Raw genomic sequence first — 15,485 nt, 5'->3', positions numbered from 1 at the left:
CCAGCAGGGGCCCAGGTGGGGGTAACCTCTGCCTCTTTTGCCAATGCTCCATTTTGAAGACCAAGGAAGAAAGATTTGAGGGAAGAAGAGCTTATGGGGCAGCAGGCCACTGTTTGCAGACCAGACAGGTTAGAGAGAGTATGATCAGACTTGGGGAATCCCTGGGTCTTAGCAAGGTTAATATAAATAGCTCTATTTTAAGCCCACAGGACAAAAAGCAGATGGGGGAAAGGGAAGGTCCTCCAAACTCTAAGAGCCAAGCAGAGCCTGGTACTATGGAAACCCAATCACCACTCCAACACTCTTCCCATTTAATAATGGGATCCTTCTTAATTTCAACCTATGAAAACAATAACAACAAAAAGCCTTTGATAGGGCACCTGGGTGACTTGGTTAAACATCTGACTCTGGCCCAGGTCGTGATCTCAGGGTCCTGGGATAGCTTCACTAGGCTCCATGCTCAGCAGGAACTCTGTTTACTCCCTCTTCCTCTACTCTCCCCCTGCTGTGTACTCTCTCTCTTTCTCAAATACATAAATAAATAAAATCTTAAAGAAAAAAATCAACCATTTGATAGAGCCAGATACTTCTGTGTATTACTATCTCGATCAACACCAGTGATCCTGTCAATGAATAGGTTAGTCATTAGTTCATTTGCTTGTTCTTGTATTCTACCTACTTCCAAAAAAGGTTCAAGTTGGCTTCTAATGAAAGGCCTGTGGTATGGCCAAAAGTCTGAAAATCAGTCAGACCTGGACTTGTGACTTACTGTGGTGGCCACAGCCTAGTTCTTTGACTTTTTCTGCCCCTCAGTTCTCTTCAGCTGCAAAATGGGCACACTCTTCTCTCTAACCAGGCAATTTGTGAGACGAGATCTGTAGAATGCCTGTCAGAATCCGGCCCAATATATACATCTCAACCAAAAAGAAAAAAAAAAAAAGTAAAAGAAAAGCGTTAATAAAGGGAATGTGTGAGAGAAAGAGGATAATGAAAAATTATATCAAATACGTAAATAAGGGAAGCTCTGTACTTGCTGGCAGTCATGGAACAGGGAAGCAGGATTGTTATACCATTCTCATCGTTAAATAAAGGGAAACGTGTACATTCATCAGAACAGAGAAAGTTGTTAATTCTAAATGCAGAGAGGATAATCTACAGTTGAGTGGATGTGGATGTGCACATACATACATATGCACACTTACACCATTTTTCTCTCCAACAGGAACAGGGCAAAAGAGCTCTCCAGAGCCCTGCTGCCCCTCTGACACCACACTACTGCTGCATGCAATGAAGTACTTCAACAGTTAAAACATTTTTGTGCCAATATTTTAAGAGTGCAGAAGGTTCCAAATTACATGTAAAATAAACAATGCCAGACTGTGAAAACTCTTGGCTGCAACGTTCTCTGATGTTAACAAGAGTTTCTTTATTACTGTAACCTTTCAGAAGTGAATAAAAATTATTTCTCTGCCCTAGTTTTGCCCTCCAGTAAAAGGGAAGAGAACAGTGACCATGGAAAGAGCTGTACAATGACCTCTCATGAAGGCTAGGAGGCTGGGAAGGGGGCAGTTTAAAACACAAAGCCTTCCATATATGTTTCTAGTCAAAGGTTAGAAATCTAGTTTGTGCTGTGCTGATCATATTGTAAAATTTTATGTTCCCGATATTTTTATGTAACTAAGACCCTCAGGGGGACCAGAGGGTATTTGCAAGGAGCCCAAACTAAGCTGATGCTAGGAGAAAACCCAAATCTTGATCAAGGCTTCTTAGCCATTCAGGAAACCTCATTACTCTGAAATTGAGTCTGAAGTACCCTTAAAAAACAGCGGTTGAACTGTCTGCCTTCAGCTCAGGGCATGATCCCAGGTCCAGGGATCGAGTCCCACATCAGGTTCCCTGTGAGGAGCCTGCTTCTCCCTCTGTCTATGCCTCTGCTTCCGTGTGTGTGTGTGTGTGTGTGTGTGTGTGTGTGTTTCATGAATAAATAAATAAATTTTTTTAAATTTTTTAAAATTTATTTATGATAGTCACACAGAGAGAGAGAGAAGCAGAGACACAGGCAGAGGGAGAAGCAGGCCCCATGCACTGGGAGCCCAACGTGGGACTCGATCCCGGGTCCCCAGGATCAAGCCCTGGGCCAAAGGCAGGCGCCAAACCGCTGGGCCACCCAGGGATCCCCTAAATAAATCTTTAAAAAAAAAAAAAAAAAGAAAAGAAAAACAGGGAAAAAGATCTACAGGTGGCCAAGGCTTAGACAAAATAGGTTCTTTTGCAGACCTTTGAGTCAATGAGTCTGAATATTGGACACCCAAAAGGATCTCAGAATGGGAGCTAGTCTGGATAGAAAGAGTCTACTTTCAGCACTGCAGGAAAAGGAAAAAAGTTACCATACAAAGGCAAACATGCTCTGTCCTCTCACACCATCCTGCCTCTACCTACACTGTTCCTTTGCCTGGGGCAGGGGGTGGGGGGTTCTCTTGTCTATTAAAAACTTTTCTGAAAAGATACAACCCAAATGTCATCTACCCCAAGCTTCTCTCCTTTGGGCCTTCTCAGCAATTTTTAAATATCACAATCTCTTAATATTGTAATCACGTGCTTCATATGTGTGTCTTTTCCTATAAGACTGGGGAACTGGGGACAATATCTTCATCATCTGTATACTCCAGTGCCTAGCAGAGTACCTGGAAGCTAGCAGGCCACAATAAAATGGAGGAAGAGATGGGTAAAATCTTGTTTGTGTCTGGGAACAGAAATCAGACAGAGAATGATGAACTGCTAAAAAAACAGAACACAAGCTCTGGGATTTAACACAAGGCTAGCTTTTCAGACTCTCACAGAGTTGCGGAATGTTAAGTCTGGAAGAGAATTTAGAAATCATCTAGCTCTCCTCCCCAGAGAGGTGAGGTGATTTGACTTACTCGAGCTCACTCAGAGAGTGGCCAGGCTGGCCAGAACTGGGGCATTATACCATACCACCCATTCCTTCTCTTTACTATCAAAAATTATAGGTGTAAATATTTATTTGGCAGTGAGATGAGAAATATGATTAAGACTACTTATTTTGAGAATGCTATTTCATTATAAACAAATAACAATGGATGTCATGCTAAAATTCAAACAACTTGACACAAAATGCTCTGAATTGCTCAAAAGTTAAACCTAACATCACTGTATGACCCAGCAATTCCACTTCTCAGTAATATACCCAAGAGAACAGAAAACCCATATTCAGACAAAAACCTGTACACGAATGTTCACAGCAGCATTATTCACAAGAGCCAAAAAAATGGAAACATGCCCACCAACTGATAAATGAGACTAAAATGTGGCATATTCATACAATAGACTATCTGTAAAAAGAAATGAAGTACTGACACATGCTACAACATGGATTAACCATGAAAACATGATGCTAAGTGAAAGGAGACAGAAAGAAAAGTCCACATATTATGATTCCATTCGTATGAAATGCCCAGAATAAATCTATGGAGACAGAAGGTACAGGAGTGGTTGCCAGGGGCTGGGGTAAAAGAGGAATGGGGAGTGGCTGCTATAGGGCTTAGAGTTTCTTTTTGAGGTGATGAAAATGTTCTGGAATTAGATAGTGGTGACGGTTGCATAACACTGTGAACTTACTTTTTAAAAAAGCACTTAAATGGTGACTTTTATGGCAGATGAATTATAGCTCCATTTTTTTTTAATGGAAGAAAAAAAAGATACAATCTCTGCCCTCTAGGAGCTAACAATTTAACTGGCATGAAGACCAACATACAGACATGCCTAAGGACTTGGAGGTTCAGTGTCATGTGACAAGTAATGTTACGCAAGTTAGAGGAAGAAGGAAACAACGCTTAAGTTAAAAATCTTAATGTTTATGTTACAGCCATAGTTCTTAGTGACCTTTTCAGGCAGTAAAGTAGTGATTAAGAGCATGGGCTCTAAAGTTTGGCGGCAGGTTTGGGTTCTAATCCAGACTCTCATATTTACTATGTAAGACTGATTAAATTACCTTACCGGTATGTGGAATAATGATTTCCTAAAAGATACCTACATCCTAATTCATGGAACCTGGGAAATGCATCTTATATGGGGAAGAATGGACCTCGCAGCTATGATTAGATTAAGAGTCTTCAGATGGGGGGGTTATCCTGGATTATCCAGGTGGGCCCTAAATGTAATCACATGGACCCTTAAAGAGGGAGGCTGAAGTTGGAGTGATGTGGCCACAAGCCAAAGAACGCCAGCAGCCACAAGAAGCTGGAAAGGGCAAAGAACAGATTCTCCCCTAACCTCCAGAAGGAGCACAGTCCTGCTAAGATCTCCATTTTGGCCATGAAGTTCTGAAGTTCTGGCCTTCAGAACTATGAGAGAATGAATTTGTTTTAAGCTACCAAGTTTATGGCTAGTTGTTACAGCAGCTACAGGAAACGAATCCACTAACCTCTCTGATCCTAGTGTATTCATCTGTAAAATGAGGATAGAAATACTACCTATCTCACATGTGAGTACTGCAAAATTTAAAGTCCATATGGTGCTTATAAAGTGCACAGCAAAGAGAAAGTTCTTGGTAAATGTCAGCTACTACTACTGGTGACCTGTTTGTCTGTATTATGCTGAAATCCTCAACTTTCACAGCCCATGCCCAGATCCTGCTCCCATCAGCAGGGAGAACAGTAAAAGCCAGAAATCAGGAGACCCAAGTTGTGCTCTTCGTTTGGTTTCTAAGTTAAATTTATTCAGCTCTCCTGGAGCCAGTTTCTCCATTAGTTAAATGACAGTATCGGACGAGAGCAGTGGCCCTCTAACTGCAGGGTGTGTGAAAACACAGGTTGCTGGACCCTACCACCAGAGTTTCTGATTCAGCAGATTGAGTGTCGGGCCCTAAACTTGCATTTTTAACAAATTCCTAAGTGATGCTGAGTCTGCTGGTCTGGGGACCACATTTTGAAAAATCTCTGGTCTAGATTATTTCAAGGTTCTTTTCAGTTTTAATAGACACCCCACAGAGGTAGCATTCAAATAATAAACACTGCCATACCAGGCTGAAATAGCTTTACAACTAAGTTATTTTCCTATGTAAGAGAGTGGGGGATGGGAGGGTATAAAGAACACGGTTACGGACTAGTTTTAACTTTTGAACTAAGCAGAATGAAAAATCTTAAGCAATAGTGGGAACAGGAAGAGGCTGTCTCCTTATCCAACATGCTGGCCCCATTTTAATTTATCTTAATCCCACCTTTCTGCCTTTTCACCAGGCCCCTCCCCCTTATGCCCTTCTCGAGAAACACATCTAGATGTCTCCTGAATTCATTTATTGGCTTTGCCGTGCGCAGTATAATACTGCCTTTGTTAGTCTCCCAGCCCAGCCTCTCCTAGCACGGTGTTCAGTCACGGTGTTCTCTACTCTTAAAAAAACACAACCAAGGAGTCTCTGAAAAATAATTGTAAAATCAACTAAGGCAAATTCAGACGATGTGGAGACATTCAGACTCTAAATGCTGGAAAAAGAAACAAATTCAGAACATTGTTAGCATTCTCACCTGTCTTTTTTTTCCCCCTTAATCTCTATGAGTCCTGTTGAGTAGGAAACCTCTGCCGTATTGGATTAGAAACTGAATAAAAGGGGCCTCGGGCTTGGGACTGCACTGAAGAAATGGAATGCCTCGAGATTCAAGAAAAGCTGTCCTCTTAGCCTTTGGAAGGTGATTAAAGGCTAGGGAGAAGGAACCTGCCATGACGTTGATCCCCCTCCCACACCCCGGGAGGGATCACAGCGTAGTAAAGCGGACAGTAGACTGGGAATCAGCATACCCTTGCTTGGGTCCTCATTCTGCTATTTAAAGCTGCATGAGCTTGGACAGAACAATTAACTTCATTGGGACCCCATTTTCTTACTAGAGAAATGAGCCACTGAGACCAAATCTATAGTCCTTACTCTGAGACTCTGATGTCTCTGGGGAGACTTCTCAAAACACACACCTCTGAGCCCCTTCAGACTGAGAGCCACTGAACAAAAGAATCTAAGGCTCAATCTAACATTCTAAGGTTTATCTATTCCATAAAATGAATTAGAAATATAAATGATGAGGCAGAGATTGTATCTTTCTTCTGCCATTAAAAAAAAAATGGAGCTATAATTCCCAGAGGCAGGGCAGAGAGAAAAATGAAACTTTCTGAGGAGGAAAGATGGTCAGAGAAATTGAACCCAGGTGTGATAAGAGATCATTCATTAAGTCAGTATTTGGGAGATAGTGCTGCCAGTCACTAATAATAGAGGCAAGTACCTGTGTTCACCCAAGTATCTGAGGAGTGACTATGTTAGTTAGGCATTCTGTGCTAGACCAGAAATCCAAGGATCCTCACTCCAACTAATGGGCATGACCTACACAAACCCACAATTACAGTAGAGCATGTTAAGTCCTATTGTAGGAGTTTCTGCAAAGTGCTGCAACAATACAGAGAAGGGAGTGGCCAAATATACCAATATTGTCGACTGGCGGGGGCGGGGGGGGGGGGGGGTGTGTGCCAGGAAAAGCTTGATGGAAGAGGTACTATCCAGCTGTGTCTTACTGTACCACGAGCAGAGGAGACAGGTGTTAAGACCACATTAGACAAAGGGAACTACATAAACAAAAGCCCAGAAGCATAAAGGAATATGGCATACTATAGCATCAGTGAAAATCTGACATGAGTGAAACCTGTGTTGGAGTGTAAATGTGTGACTACACATGAATATCTGTGTATTAGAGAAGTCTGCTGGCAATCAGACTAGAAAGATGGGTTGGGGCTAGAATATGAAGATTTCTTTCCCCCCATTTTTCGCTTTGAAAAGTTTCAAACTTACTAAAAAAATGGAAGAGTAATATAACAAAAATTTGTATAATTTTTAGATTCACAACTGTTACTATTTTTAATATTTGTTTCATCTCTCCACATATACACACACGTGCTTTTTCTTTTGCTAAACCATGTGAAAACATCAAATCTTTTCATTCCTAAATACTAAATACTGTATCTTCTAAGAACATTCTCCTATATAACTACGAAGGGTTCTCCTGTTCTATATAATTACAAAGGGTTCTATAAACTGTTGCCAAGCTATCTGAATTTTGCCACTAGGATTTCTAGACAGAGGAAGGATACGATCAGATGTGGAATTTGGAAAAACCTCTGGTGGTTTATAGGGTGACAGGGTTCACTAGAGTGGGGAAAGTCCAGAACTAATTAGGAGGTCATGTGCAATAAAGGAGAGACAATGAGGGTTGATAAGCAATGAAACAGAAGAGTGGAAAAAATCCAAACATATTTTGGGCAGAAAAGTGACAAGACAATTTGGGTGCAGAGGATGAGGCAAGAGTTAAGGAGGACTCTAAGAATTCCAGCTTGGAGGGGCTGGATAGATGGCAATGACATCAGAAGTGAGACTGGAAACACAGGAAGAACAGGTTCATGGAGCTATTTATCCCATCTCCTGAGAGGTTTATTTAGGAGAACCATTAGCAACGCCTGAAAGGAAGATAAGGAAAATGGCTTTAACTGTGCCCAATGTACACAGCTCTAAGCAGTATTACAACTATGATACAAAAGATACCAAAGGGAACAGGGCACCCAAAGGAAAAAAAAAAAGTGGTAGGCTGGAGAGTTAGACAATTCTGAAACAATGAACTGAATTTGGAGTACTTAGTATGAAGAGTACTTAAGAAAGGTACTAAAAAGACAGGACAGTGTCAATGCACCAAGGCAGCCAGGGCTTTGAAAATGGATTAGAAAAAAAAAAAAAAGAAAGAAAAAAGAAAATGGAATTAGGTCACTATCTTTCTTCTACAGAAATTCCGTGAGGTAAACTGAAGATATAGCAAAGAGGACCGAATTCACTTACTGATTTTTTCAGTCAAGAAACATTTATTGAATGTCTACTAAGTATAGAGCTCCATTTCAGGTACCAAAGGAATATAAAGGCAAACAAATATGAATTATACCTCAGGCAACTTCCAAACTATAACTGCAGATAAAAATGGCTGTGAAAAAAAAAAAACCGGCTGTGAGAGAGATAAATGATCATGTGCATAGAAAGGAGTTTCATGCTCTATTTTCATTTCAATTTCAGAAAGGTTTACAACCTCTCTTTCAGGGATGATCCCTGAAATGAAGTGAGTCCAGTATGCTGCCCAGAAGGACAGGCGAAATGAGCCATCAGACTGGCATTCTGCCTGTATGCTCTCAGGCATCTGATCAGTCAAAAAACTGCCTAAAGCACATACTCCATGCATCCTTGCTACCTACTGAGACCTGGGGTCATGAAACTTGTGCAGAGAAAGGAATGCATCTACTAAAGATACATTTCAGTTGGGCCCTGCTAACGTTCATGAACCAATCCCAAAATGAAATTGCTCTGCCTTCTAAGAATTTAGCCTTCTCTCACCTAATAAACAAATATCTACTCCAACAGCTTAGGACATTTAAAAACTTCCAAAAGAACAACTGATATCTGGGAACAAACATGTCTTTATTTTTAAAGACCTGGAGCCCAAGGAATTGCTTTATATTTACACTCCATCATTCGTATCATTGGCTGCAAAACTATGCCCTTAAAGTGGTCCTCATATTTTAAAATAATACCTATGGATGGCAGTGAGTGTTAATTCTGACCTAGAGATGCAAGGTATAGCAAATTTTTTTACCTTATGGTAAAACAGAGGAGTTTGAAAATTTCTGTGGGGAGGTAGGGAGAAAAACAGAATGGAATTACAGAGGCCTAGAAGAAGATTTCCAGAAAAACTAAAGTATGTATAATTCTTATTTTTACCACCTTTTATAGATTTAAAGTCTTTGTTTAGAATCATAAAAGGCCTCATGTAGAAGTTGTTTTTTTGTGGTTTGGTTGTTGTTTTAGTCAAATCCATTAGAAGATGGGAATGCATGGAAAGAGAAAAACTTGAAGGTAAGGGAAACAATTTCTCTTTTTTTCTTACAGTATTTAAGACTAACAGAGCAAACAAATACGCTCAGAATGAAAAGGGGGATAATTCTCCACCCCACTTTTTCTAATACAGATAGGGGGCTTCCAGAATGGTCTTCTGTTGTCAGTTATTTACTGGACATGGATTAAGTCAAGGGGCTAGGATAAGCACTTTGGAGACTACAAAGAGGGATACAGGGGATGCAGCCCCCCAGGCAATTCACCTGGAAGATAGTCAATACTCATGAATAACAATGATACAAGATAGCCAGAAGGGTACATATAAATTACTAAGGTACTTCCAGCTAGTGGAACAACTGGGACTGGCTTCTAGTGTGGGATGGAGGGATGTAAAGGAATTGGGGCTGTGGTGTTTAGGCAACCTAGTGTATGTACTGCACCAGGAAAGACATAAATAAGACAGGAAGAGCAAGGCATTCAACTTGGCTGAAGAGTATGTGAAGCAAGGCTGGAGTGTGATGTTCATTGAGTGCTTACTATGTGCCAAGCACATGTGCTAGAAGGTTTCACATATTTACAGTTCAAGAAAAACTGGAGGAAATGAGTTTGGAGAGGAAGTCTGGAGTGTGATCACAGAGGACCTTGCAAAGCAAAATGTTTTCTAAAAAGAAAAGGAGAATTTTACAAAGAAGTCCGGTTCAGCCCACAGCTGCTCCACCTTTTTCTAGGCCTTCTGCATGGTCTCAGGAGGCAGCTCTGCTAGAGAGAACAAAAGACCTTCAGATAACAGGAGGCTCATCTTTATTCTGGAATGGTACTGGCAAGAAGTCATCTAAAGTCTTGAGGAGACAACTGGGATTCCAGGGACCACTGATAAGGGTAAACTCAGAATTTCTTAACTACTCCTTCCCACCTAGTCTCCAAGGCTTGGAAAGCTTAAACCTGCTCATTGTAAGCCACAAGGTGGAGATGTCTGGCAGAGCAGAACTAAGAGGAAGTCGTTTAGCCAGCCTAAGGTTACCATTAACACTTTGAGCCACTGCCTTGAGCTAATTTTTATGTTTGTTTTTTAAGTTTGGTTGAAATGTCACAAATGGAAAAATTAACTAAAGCGCCTGGGTTAGCCACAAGACTGGACACACCTGGCTGCAAACCCAGCAAAAGAAACTTACTTCATTAGTAGGAGAGGCAGAAAGTGAAATTTACATCTGAAATGTGCCTGCACCAGGAGAAAGTGCTGAGGCCAAAGGCGCTGTCTGTTTTTACAGCTGTGTCAAGTCTTAGTTCTCTACTCTTACCAACACTCAGGAGTGAGGCAAGGGCCCAAGGAAAAATGGTCTCCAACCTCTTCAGCTGCAACTCAGCTCACAAAGGTTTTTAAGAACCAGTTAATGAAATAAAACAAGACCAGATGAGGTGATATAATGAATTTTATTTCCACAGCTAATTTATATGTTTAAATCCCAAATAATGTTTTTTTTAAGTTAGAACACTCTAAATTATTGATGTGATTTTTGTAACCTCAAATTTAACACTTGCATTTTATACCAGCTCCACTAATGATATATGAGTCTGCCTTGTTTTTCACAATAGTTGGGCTCCTAAGAAGCTGATAAAAAGCAAAAAATTTTTAATAAAAATATCCCCACCAAATAGGATTGCAATTCTAATTTCATAGGAGTTCTTGATTCAAATTTCTGATTCATCATTAATTCACAAGTGGCTCCACTCAAAGTAATACCCTCTAAGAATTCTTTGGCATGAAAAAAATCACCACCACATTGATCAGTCTTATAAATTCTACTTTTTATATGAGTTTTCTTAAAGATGTACACCTGGGATGCCAAATTACACAGAGACAGATTTACAAATTACCACCTTCAAATCACTGATTTTTTGAGGCACTCCAACAACTCACATTTTTTAAAGAATAAACTGAAGCACAGAGAAGGAGACTTGGCAGCCAGGGTCAGAACCAGGCCAGACTAGCTTAGCTCCCTACTACTTTCTTCAGCTGTATGTCCCTAACTTTTCTCATTTCTTTAGGTTGTATACACACAGAAGACTAAGAACTCTATACACATAATCACACTTGTAACTTAGAAGTGGTTAAAATATAATTTTCTTGCCTGTATAAAGCATGTCTGTTTATACAATGAGCTTGGAAAGGGAATGGGGGGAGGGCGGGGGGACCAAGTCAATTGCAATAGAAAAGCAATAATAGTAATTTCCCAACTTCCAAACCTCTGTTATTATTAAATCACCACCTTTATTTATAGTCTTTGTAAATGAACTGGGGCTTGGCATTTCTCTTCATACAGGTGAATTTACAAGTCTGTACTTGGGGAGTATTATGGATCATCTAAAACTTTGCTCTTCAAAGTGTGGTTACCACAACCTCACCCTGCTCCACCTGTGGCAATCATCACCTGAAGCTTTCTAGAAATGTAGACTCTCTGGCTCCACCCCAACCTACTGAATCTGTACTTTAGCAAGATCCTCAGGTGGACTATATAGGCACATTAAAGTGTGACAAACACCAATCTAACACCTTGCTCTATAGGACAACATCGTATCTAGAAAAATTCAGAAATAAAAATGGTTCAATAGGTGATCCCTGGGTGGCGCAGCGGTTTGGCGCCTGCCTTTGGCCCAGGGCGCGATCCTGGAGACCCGGGATCGAATCCCGCGTCGGGCTCCCAGTGCATGGAGCCTGCTTCTCCCTCTGCCTGTGTCTCTGCCTCTCCCTCTCTCTCTGTGACTATCATAAATAAAAAAAAAAATGGTTCAATAAAACAGGAAGAAAAATAAAGAGGAAAAACTAATTCCTACAGGACTGCACTGATACATACTTGGACTAGAAACATACAAATCAAGTATCGCCTATCTGATAAGTGGGCTTTGAAACAATTTTAGAGGCTGAAATTCAATTTATTCATCCAACAGTATTTATTCATCCACTATTTACTACATAAGCAAAAAAAGAAAAAAAAAACTACTATGTAGTTAAAACAGGTCTCCTGCCTTTATAAATATGCAGTTAAGTGGAAGCAATGTTTTAAAGTAACACAGAAGGTTCAAAGTGCTGGAGATTAGGATGGAGATATTTATGGAGGTCCGAAGGAAATTCACAGTGACGGGATAAATAACTGAAAGATTCCTGTAGTTCAAGAGTTAGTAACCTATGGCTCATTAGCTATTCAAATTGTGGACAGTTGTGGCCCACATGACTCTAGCAGCCCAACTGTCCAGCCGAGTTTAGTCAATAGTGACAAGAAACAGGTTAACTAATTAGAAGAGCTACTGTTTCATTGCATGACAGTCAGCCAAGGCTTTGGCTGGCCCATGGGTGTCACTGGTTATCATTACGTGATGTGATAGTAGCAGCACCACCCTATGTCCACTGGGTGCTGCCACAGGAGTTGGATAGTAAGTACCTGAGGGCATATGGAACACTCCGTGGGATTAAGGCTGCTGATACCACTCTGGGTAGCAAAGACATCAGAAAGGCCTGACAGTGAAAAAAATGGAACAAGGAACCAAAGAATACACAAAGACAGCACTCAATGACTCCAAAACAAATGATGATACTGATGGCAACTAAAACTCTAACATATGCTATCCTCTTCTTGGAATGAACAGAAATACCAATGGTCTACTGTCTCAGAGAAAGGCATGTGAATGTCATTGAAGACACCTTTAAGACAAATCTATGTCAAAAAAAAAAAAGACAAATCTATGTCCACTGTGCTTCCTATATATATATATATAGGGCCTCCAAAGACATGAGAATTTAGGAATACCCTCTCAGTAGGCAACCATCATCTCCATGATTTAGCTTCAAAGACCTCAATTTTACACATATAGTAAGCACATGATACCATTAGACAATGACACAGGAGTGTGTGAAAATAATTACAATAAATAAAACGTGGTGACAACCTCCCACTCAACTCCCATGTAGCATGGAAAAATCTCTAAGACATATTTTTGAGTGAAAAAAATTAAATACATATTAGTACACAGAGGATGATTTCATGTATAATCTAATATACAAGGACGCCTGGTGGCTCAGTGGTTGAGCATCTGCCTTCGGCTCAGGGCGTGATCCTGAGGTCCTAGAATCAAGTCCCATATCAGGCTCCATAGGGAGCCTGCTTCTCCCTCTGCCTAGGTCTCTATCTCTCTCTGTGTGTCTCTCATAAATAAATAAAATCTCAAAAAAAAAAAATTAAGTATACACACACAAAATCAATGCTATATATTTTCTATAGAGAACATAGAAAAGAGCCTTAAAAGATATACACCAAAGTGGAAAGAGTGATTACTTCTTAAAAGGAGGTAACTGGCCAGGAATGAGATTGACGATTAAAGGGATTTCAGTCTTAATTAAAACATTTTGAATTTTAAAAACAAATGTAAAGTCAAAACATCTTAATATAGGGGCACCTGGCTGGTTCAGTCATGGAGTGTGTAACTCTTGACCTCAGGGTCGGAAGTTTGAGCTTTCATATGGGTGCAGACATTACTTTTAAAAAATCTAATATATATATTAAGTTAAAAAGCCAAGGTACAAAACTATGTATGGTTAAGCCCATTTGTGTTATGTTACAGAATATACATTTATAATTTGCATTTATATAGGAAACTAGAAGGATACACATCAACTCTTAACAATGGTGACTTTTGGCAGGTTGGAATGGGGAAACAACACTTGTCTTTATATTAAATGCTTTTCACTGATTTTTATTCTATGAACATGTATGACTTTTATAATACATATATAAACTCTGTTTATTCTTCAGTCCATAGGGAGAACTTTGTAATGGAAAAAAAAAACAACCCATTTCGTGACCCCATCTGATGGTTCTGCTTTAGATGATCCTAAGCTAGGAGGCTTAAGGAGAAAAAACAAGGGGATAAAACAAGGATTACAATCTACTAAAATATGGTCTAGATGCAAAAATACACAAAAGAAGAGATTACTATTTATATAAACAACTGTCTCTAATGCTTTGGTTTCATCTTTCCATTACCATTACATTCTATGTTTTATATGTATATATCCCCCCTCTCTCAGGTTAATTATTAAATGTACTAACATACATTTTCAGTGTATGTTGCCAAATTATTCTAGGTTGTTAGTGATCAAGGAGCTCGTTTTTCAGTTCCTGAGGACAGTGCAGGCCCAATGCCAGGGCATTTCCATCAGAACTAATTTAGAGGAGGACTAGTTCAAACATTCAATTGGTGTCAAAGGCATAGTACCCTAAAACTCGATTACTATTTGATTTCTTCCATTCAACAAATCCATCCCTCTTACCACCATTATTTGGGATTAATAATTCCATTTTCAAACACAGGATGTCCTTGCATTGACAAATCATAATAATGTATGCAAACACATAAAGTGCCCATGGTATGTCAGTCTTCATAGAGGCAGAAACAACTCTAACTGAATTACCACCTGACATTAGGCAGCATTACACAGAAATCTAAAAGCAAAGCTATTCTAGAACAGATAAAACATCAACTCAAGTCAAGCAATCCCTCACTGGAGTTTTCCTGGACCATAATCTAACAGCATTTTACTTACCCCCATAACTCTGCCACGCTGCTCAACATCCTCCCACATAAAATGAACTATGATCCGACACATATATTTCCCACTCCGGCCTTCCTGCTTCATTCGGACTAGACACATCCTGGGTGGGAAGAAGACATAAAGAGTAACTAGCTGTTTGTAATTTTTTTTATCACACCTTATAATTATACTGAAGGTCAGCTCATCTTGGTAATTTCAGTAGAGAACACATAATAAAAAAACTGGAAGTGATCTTGTTAAAAAAAAGAAACTTTCATTGAGGTACAACATAAATACTGTAAAGAACATAAATCTTAAGTGTATAACTTGATGAATTTTTACATACACACACATACACACACACACACGTAAGCAGCGAGATATCTAGAGATGTGTCTATCTCAAGACAGAGATTATTTAGAGCACCTCAGAAGGCACTCTCCTACATGAAAGGAACCCACATTTAGTTATTAGAAGATAAGCAAGAAAAATCGTTCATTTTGCTGAATGAATACAGGAGTCCTATACAAGGAAAGTAATTTGCCCAGCACCACGGAATAGTCTGTAAAGATGGGTATAGTGCTGTGCTATCCAACACAGAAGCTACTAGCTACATATGCCTATTGAACACTTGAAACGTGACTAGTTCCAACTGACACATGGTATAGGTTTAAGATTTCAAAGATTTAGGGATGCCTGAGTGGCTGTTGGTTAAGTGTCTGCCTTCAGCTTGGGTCATGATCCTGGGATAGAGCCCCACATCTGGCTCCCTGCTCAGTGGGGGGTATGCTTTTCCCTCTGCCCCTCCCCTTGCTCATGCTCTCTCTCAAATAAATAAAACATTTAAAAGATTTCAAAGATTTAGTTCAACAAAAAGACAAATACCTCAATTTTTTTATACTGCTTACATGCTGAAATATTATTTCAGATATACTTAGTTAAATAAAACCAATTATTAAAATTCAGTTCACTATTTTT

At 39.7% G+C, this 15,485-nt stretch overlaps 1 protein-coding gene across 2 annotated transcripts in view; it reads right to left on the bottom strand.

Moving 5' to 3' along the window:
* Nucleotides 1–15,485, bottom strand: part of LOC129494316 (ubiquinol-cytochrome-c reductase complex assembly factor 1) — a 102,198-nt gene that overhangs the window by 31,012 nt on the left and 55,701 nt on the right. For both annotated transcript variants that reach the window (XM_055301174.1, XM_055301166.1), the window contains one exon: nucleotides 14,520–14,628. In XM_055301174.1, the coding sequence (XP_055157149.1) occupies nucleotides 14,520–14,628 (109 nt within the window). The remainder of the gene's footprint in view (nucleotides 1–14,519; nucleotides 14,629–15,485) is intronic.

This window comes from Nyctereutes procyonoides, unplaced genomic scaffold (assembly GCF_905146905.1).
Source record: "Nyctereutes procyonoides isolate TBG_1078 unplaced genomic scaffold, NYPRO_anot_genome, whole genome shotgun sequence".
Lineage (NCBI taxonomy): Eukaryota > Metazoa > Chordata > Mammalia > Carnivora > Canidae > Nyctereutes > Nyctereutes procyonoides.
The sequence above is the reverse complement of the archived record's forward strand: the minus strand, read 5'-3'. Positions and strand labels throughout refer to the sequence as shown.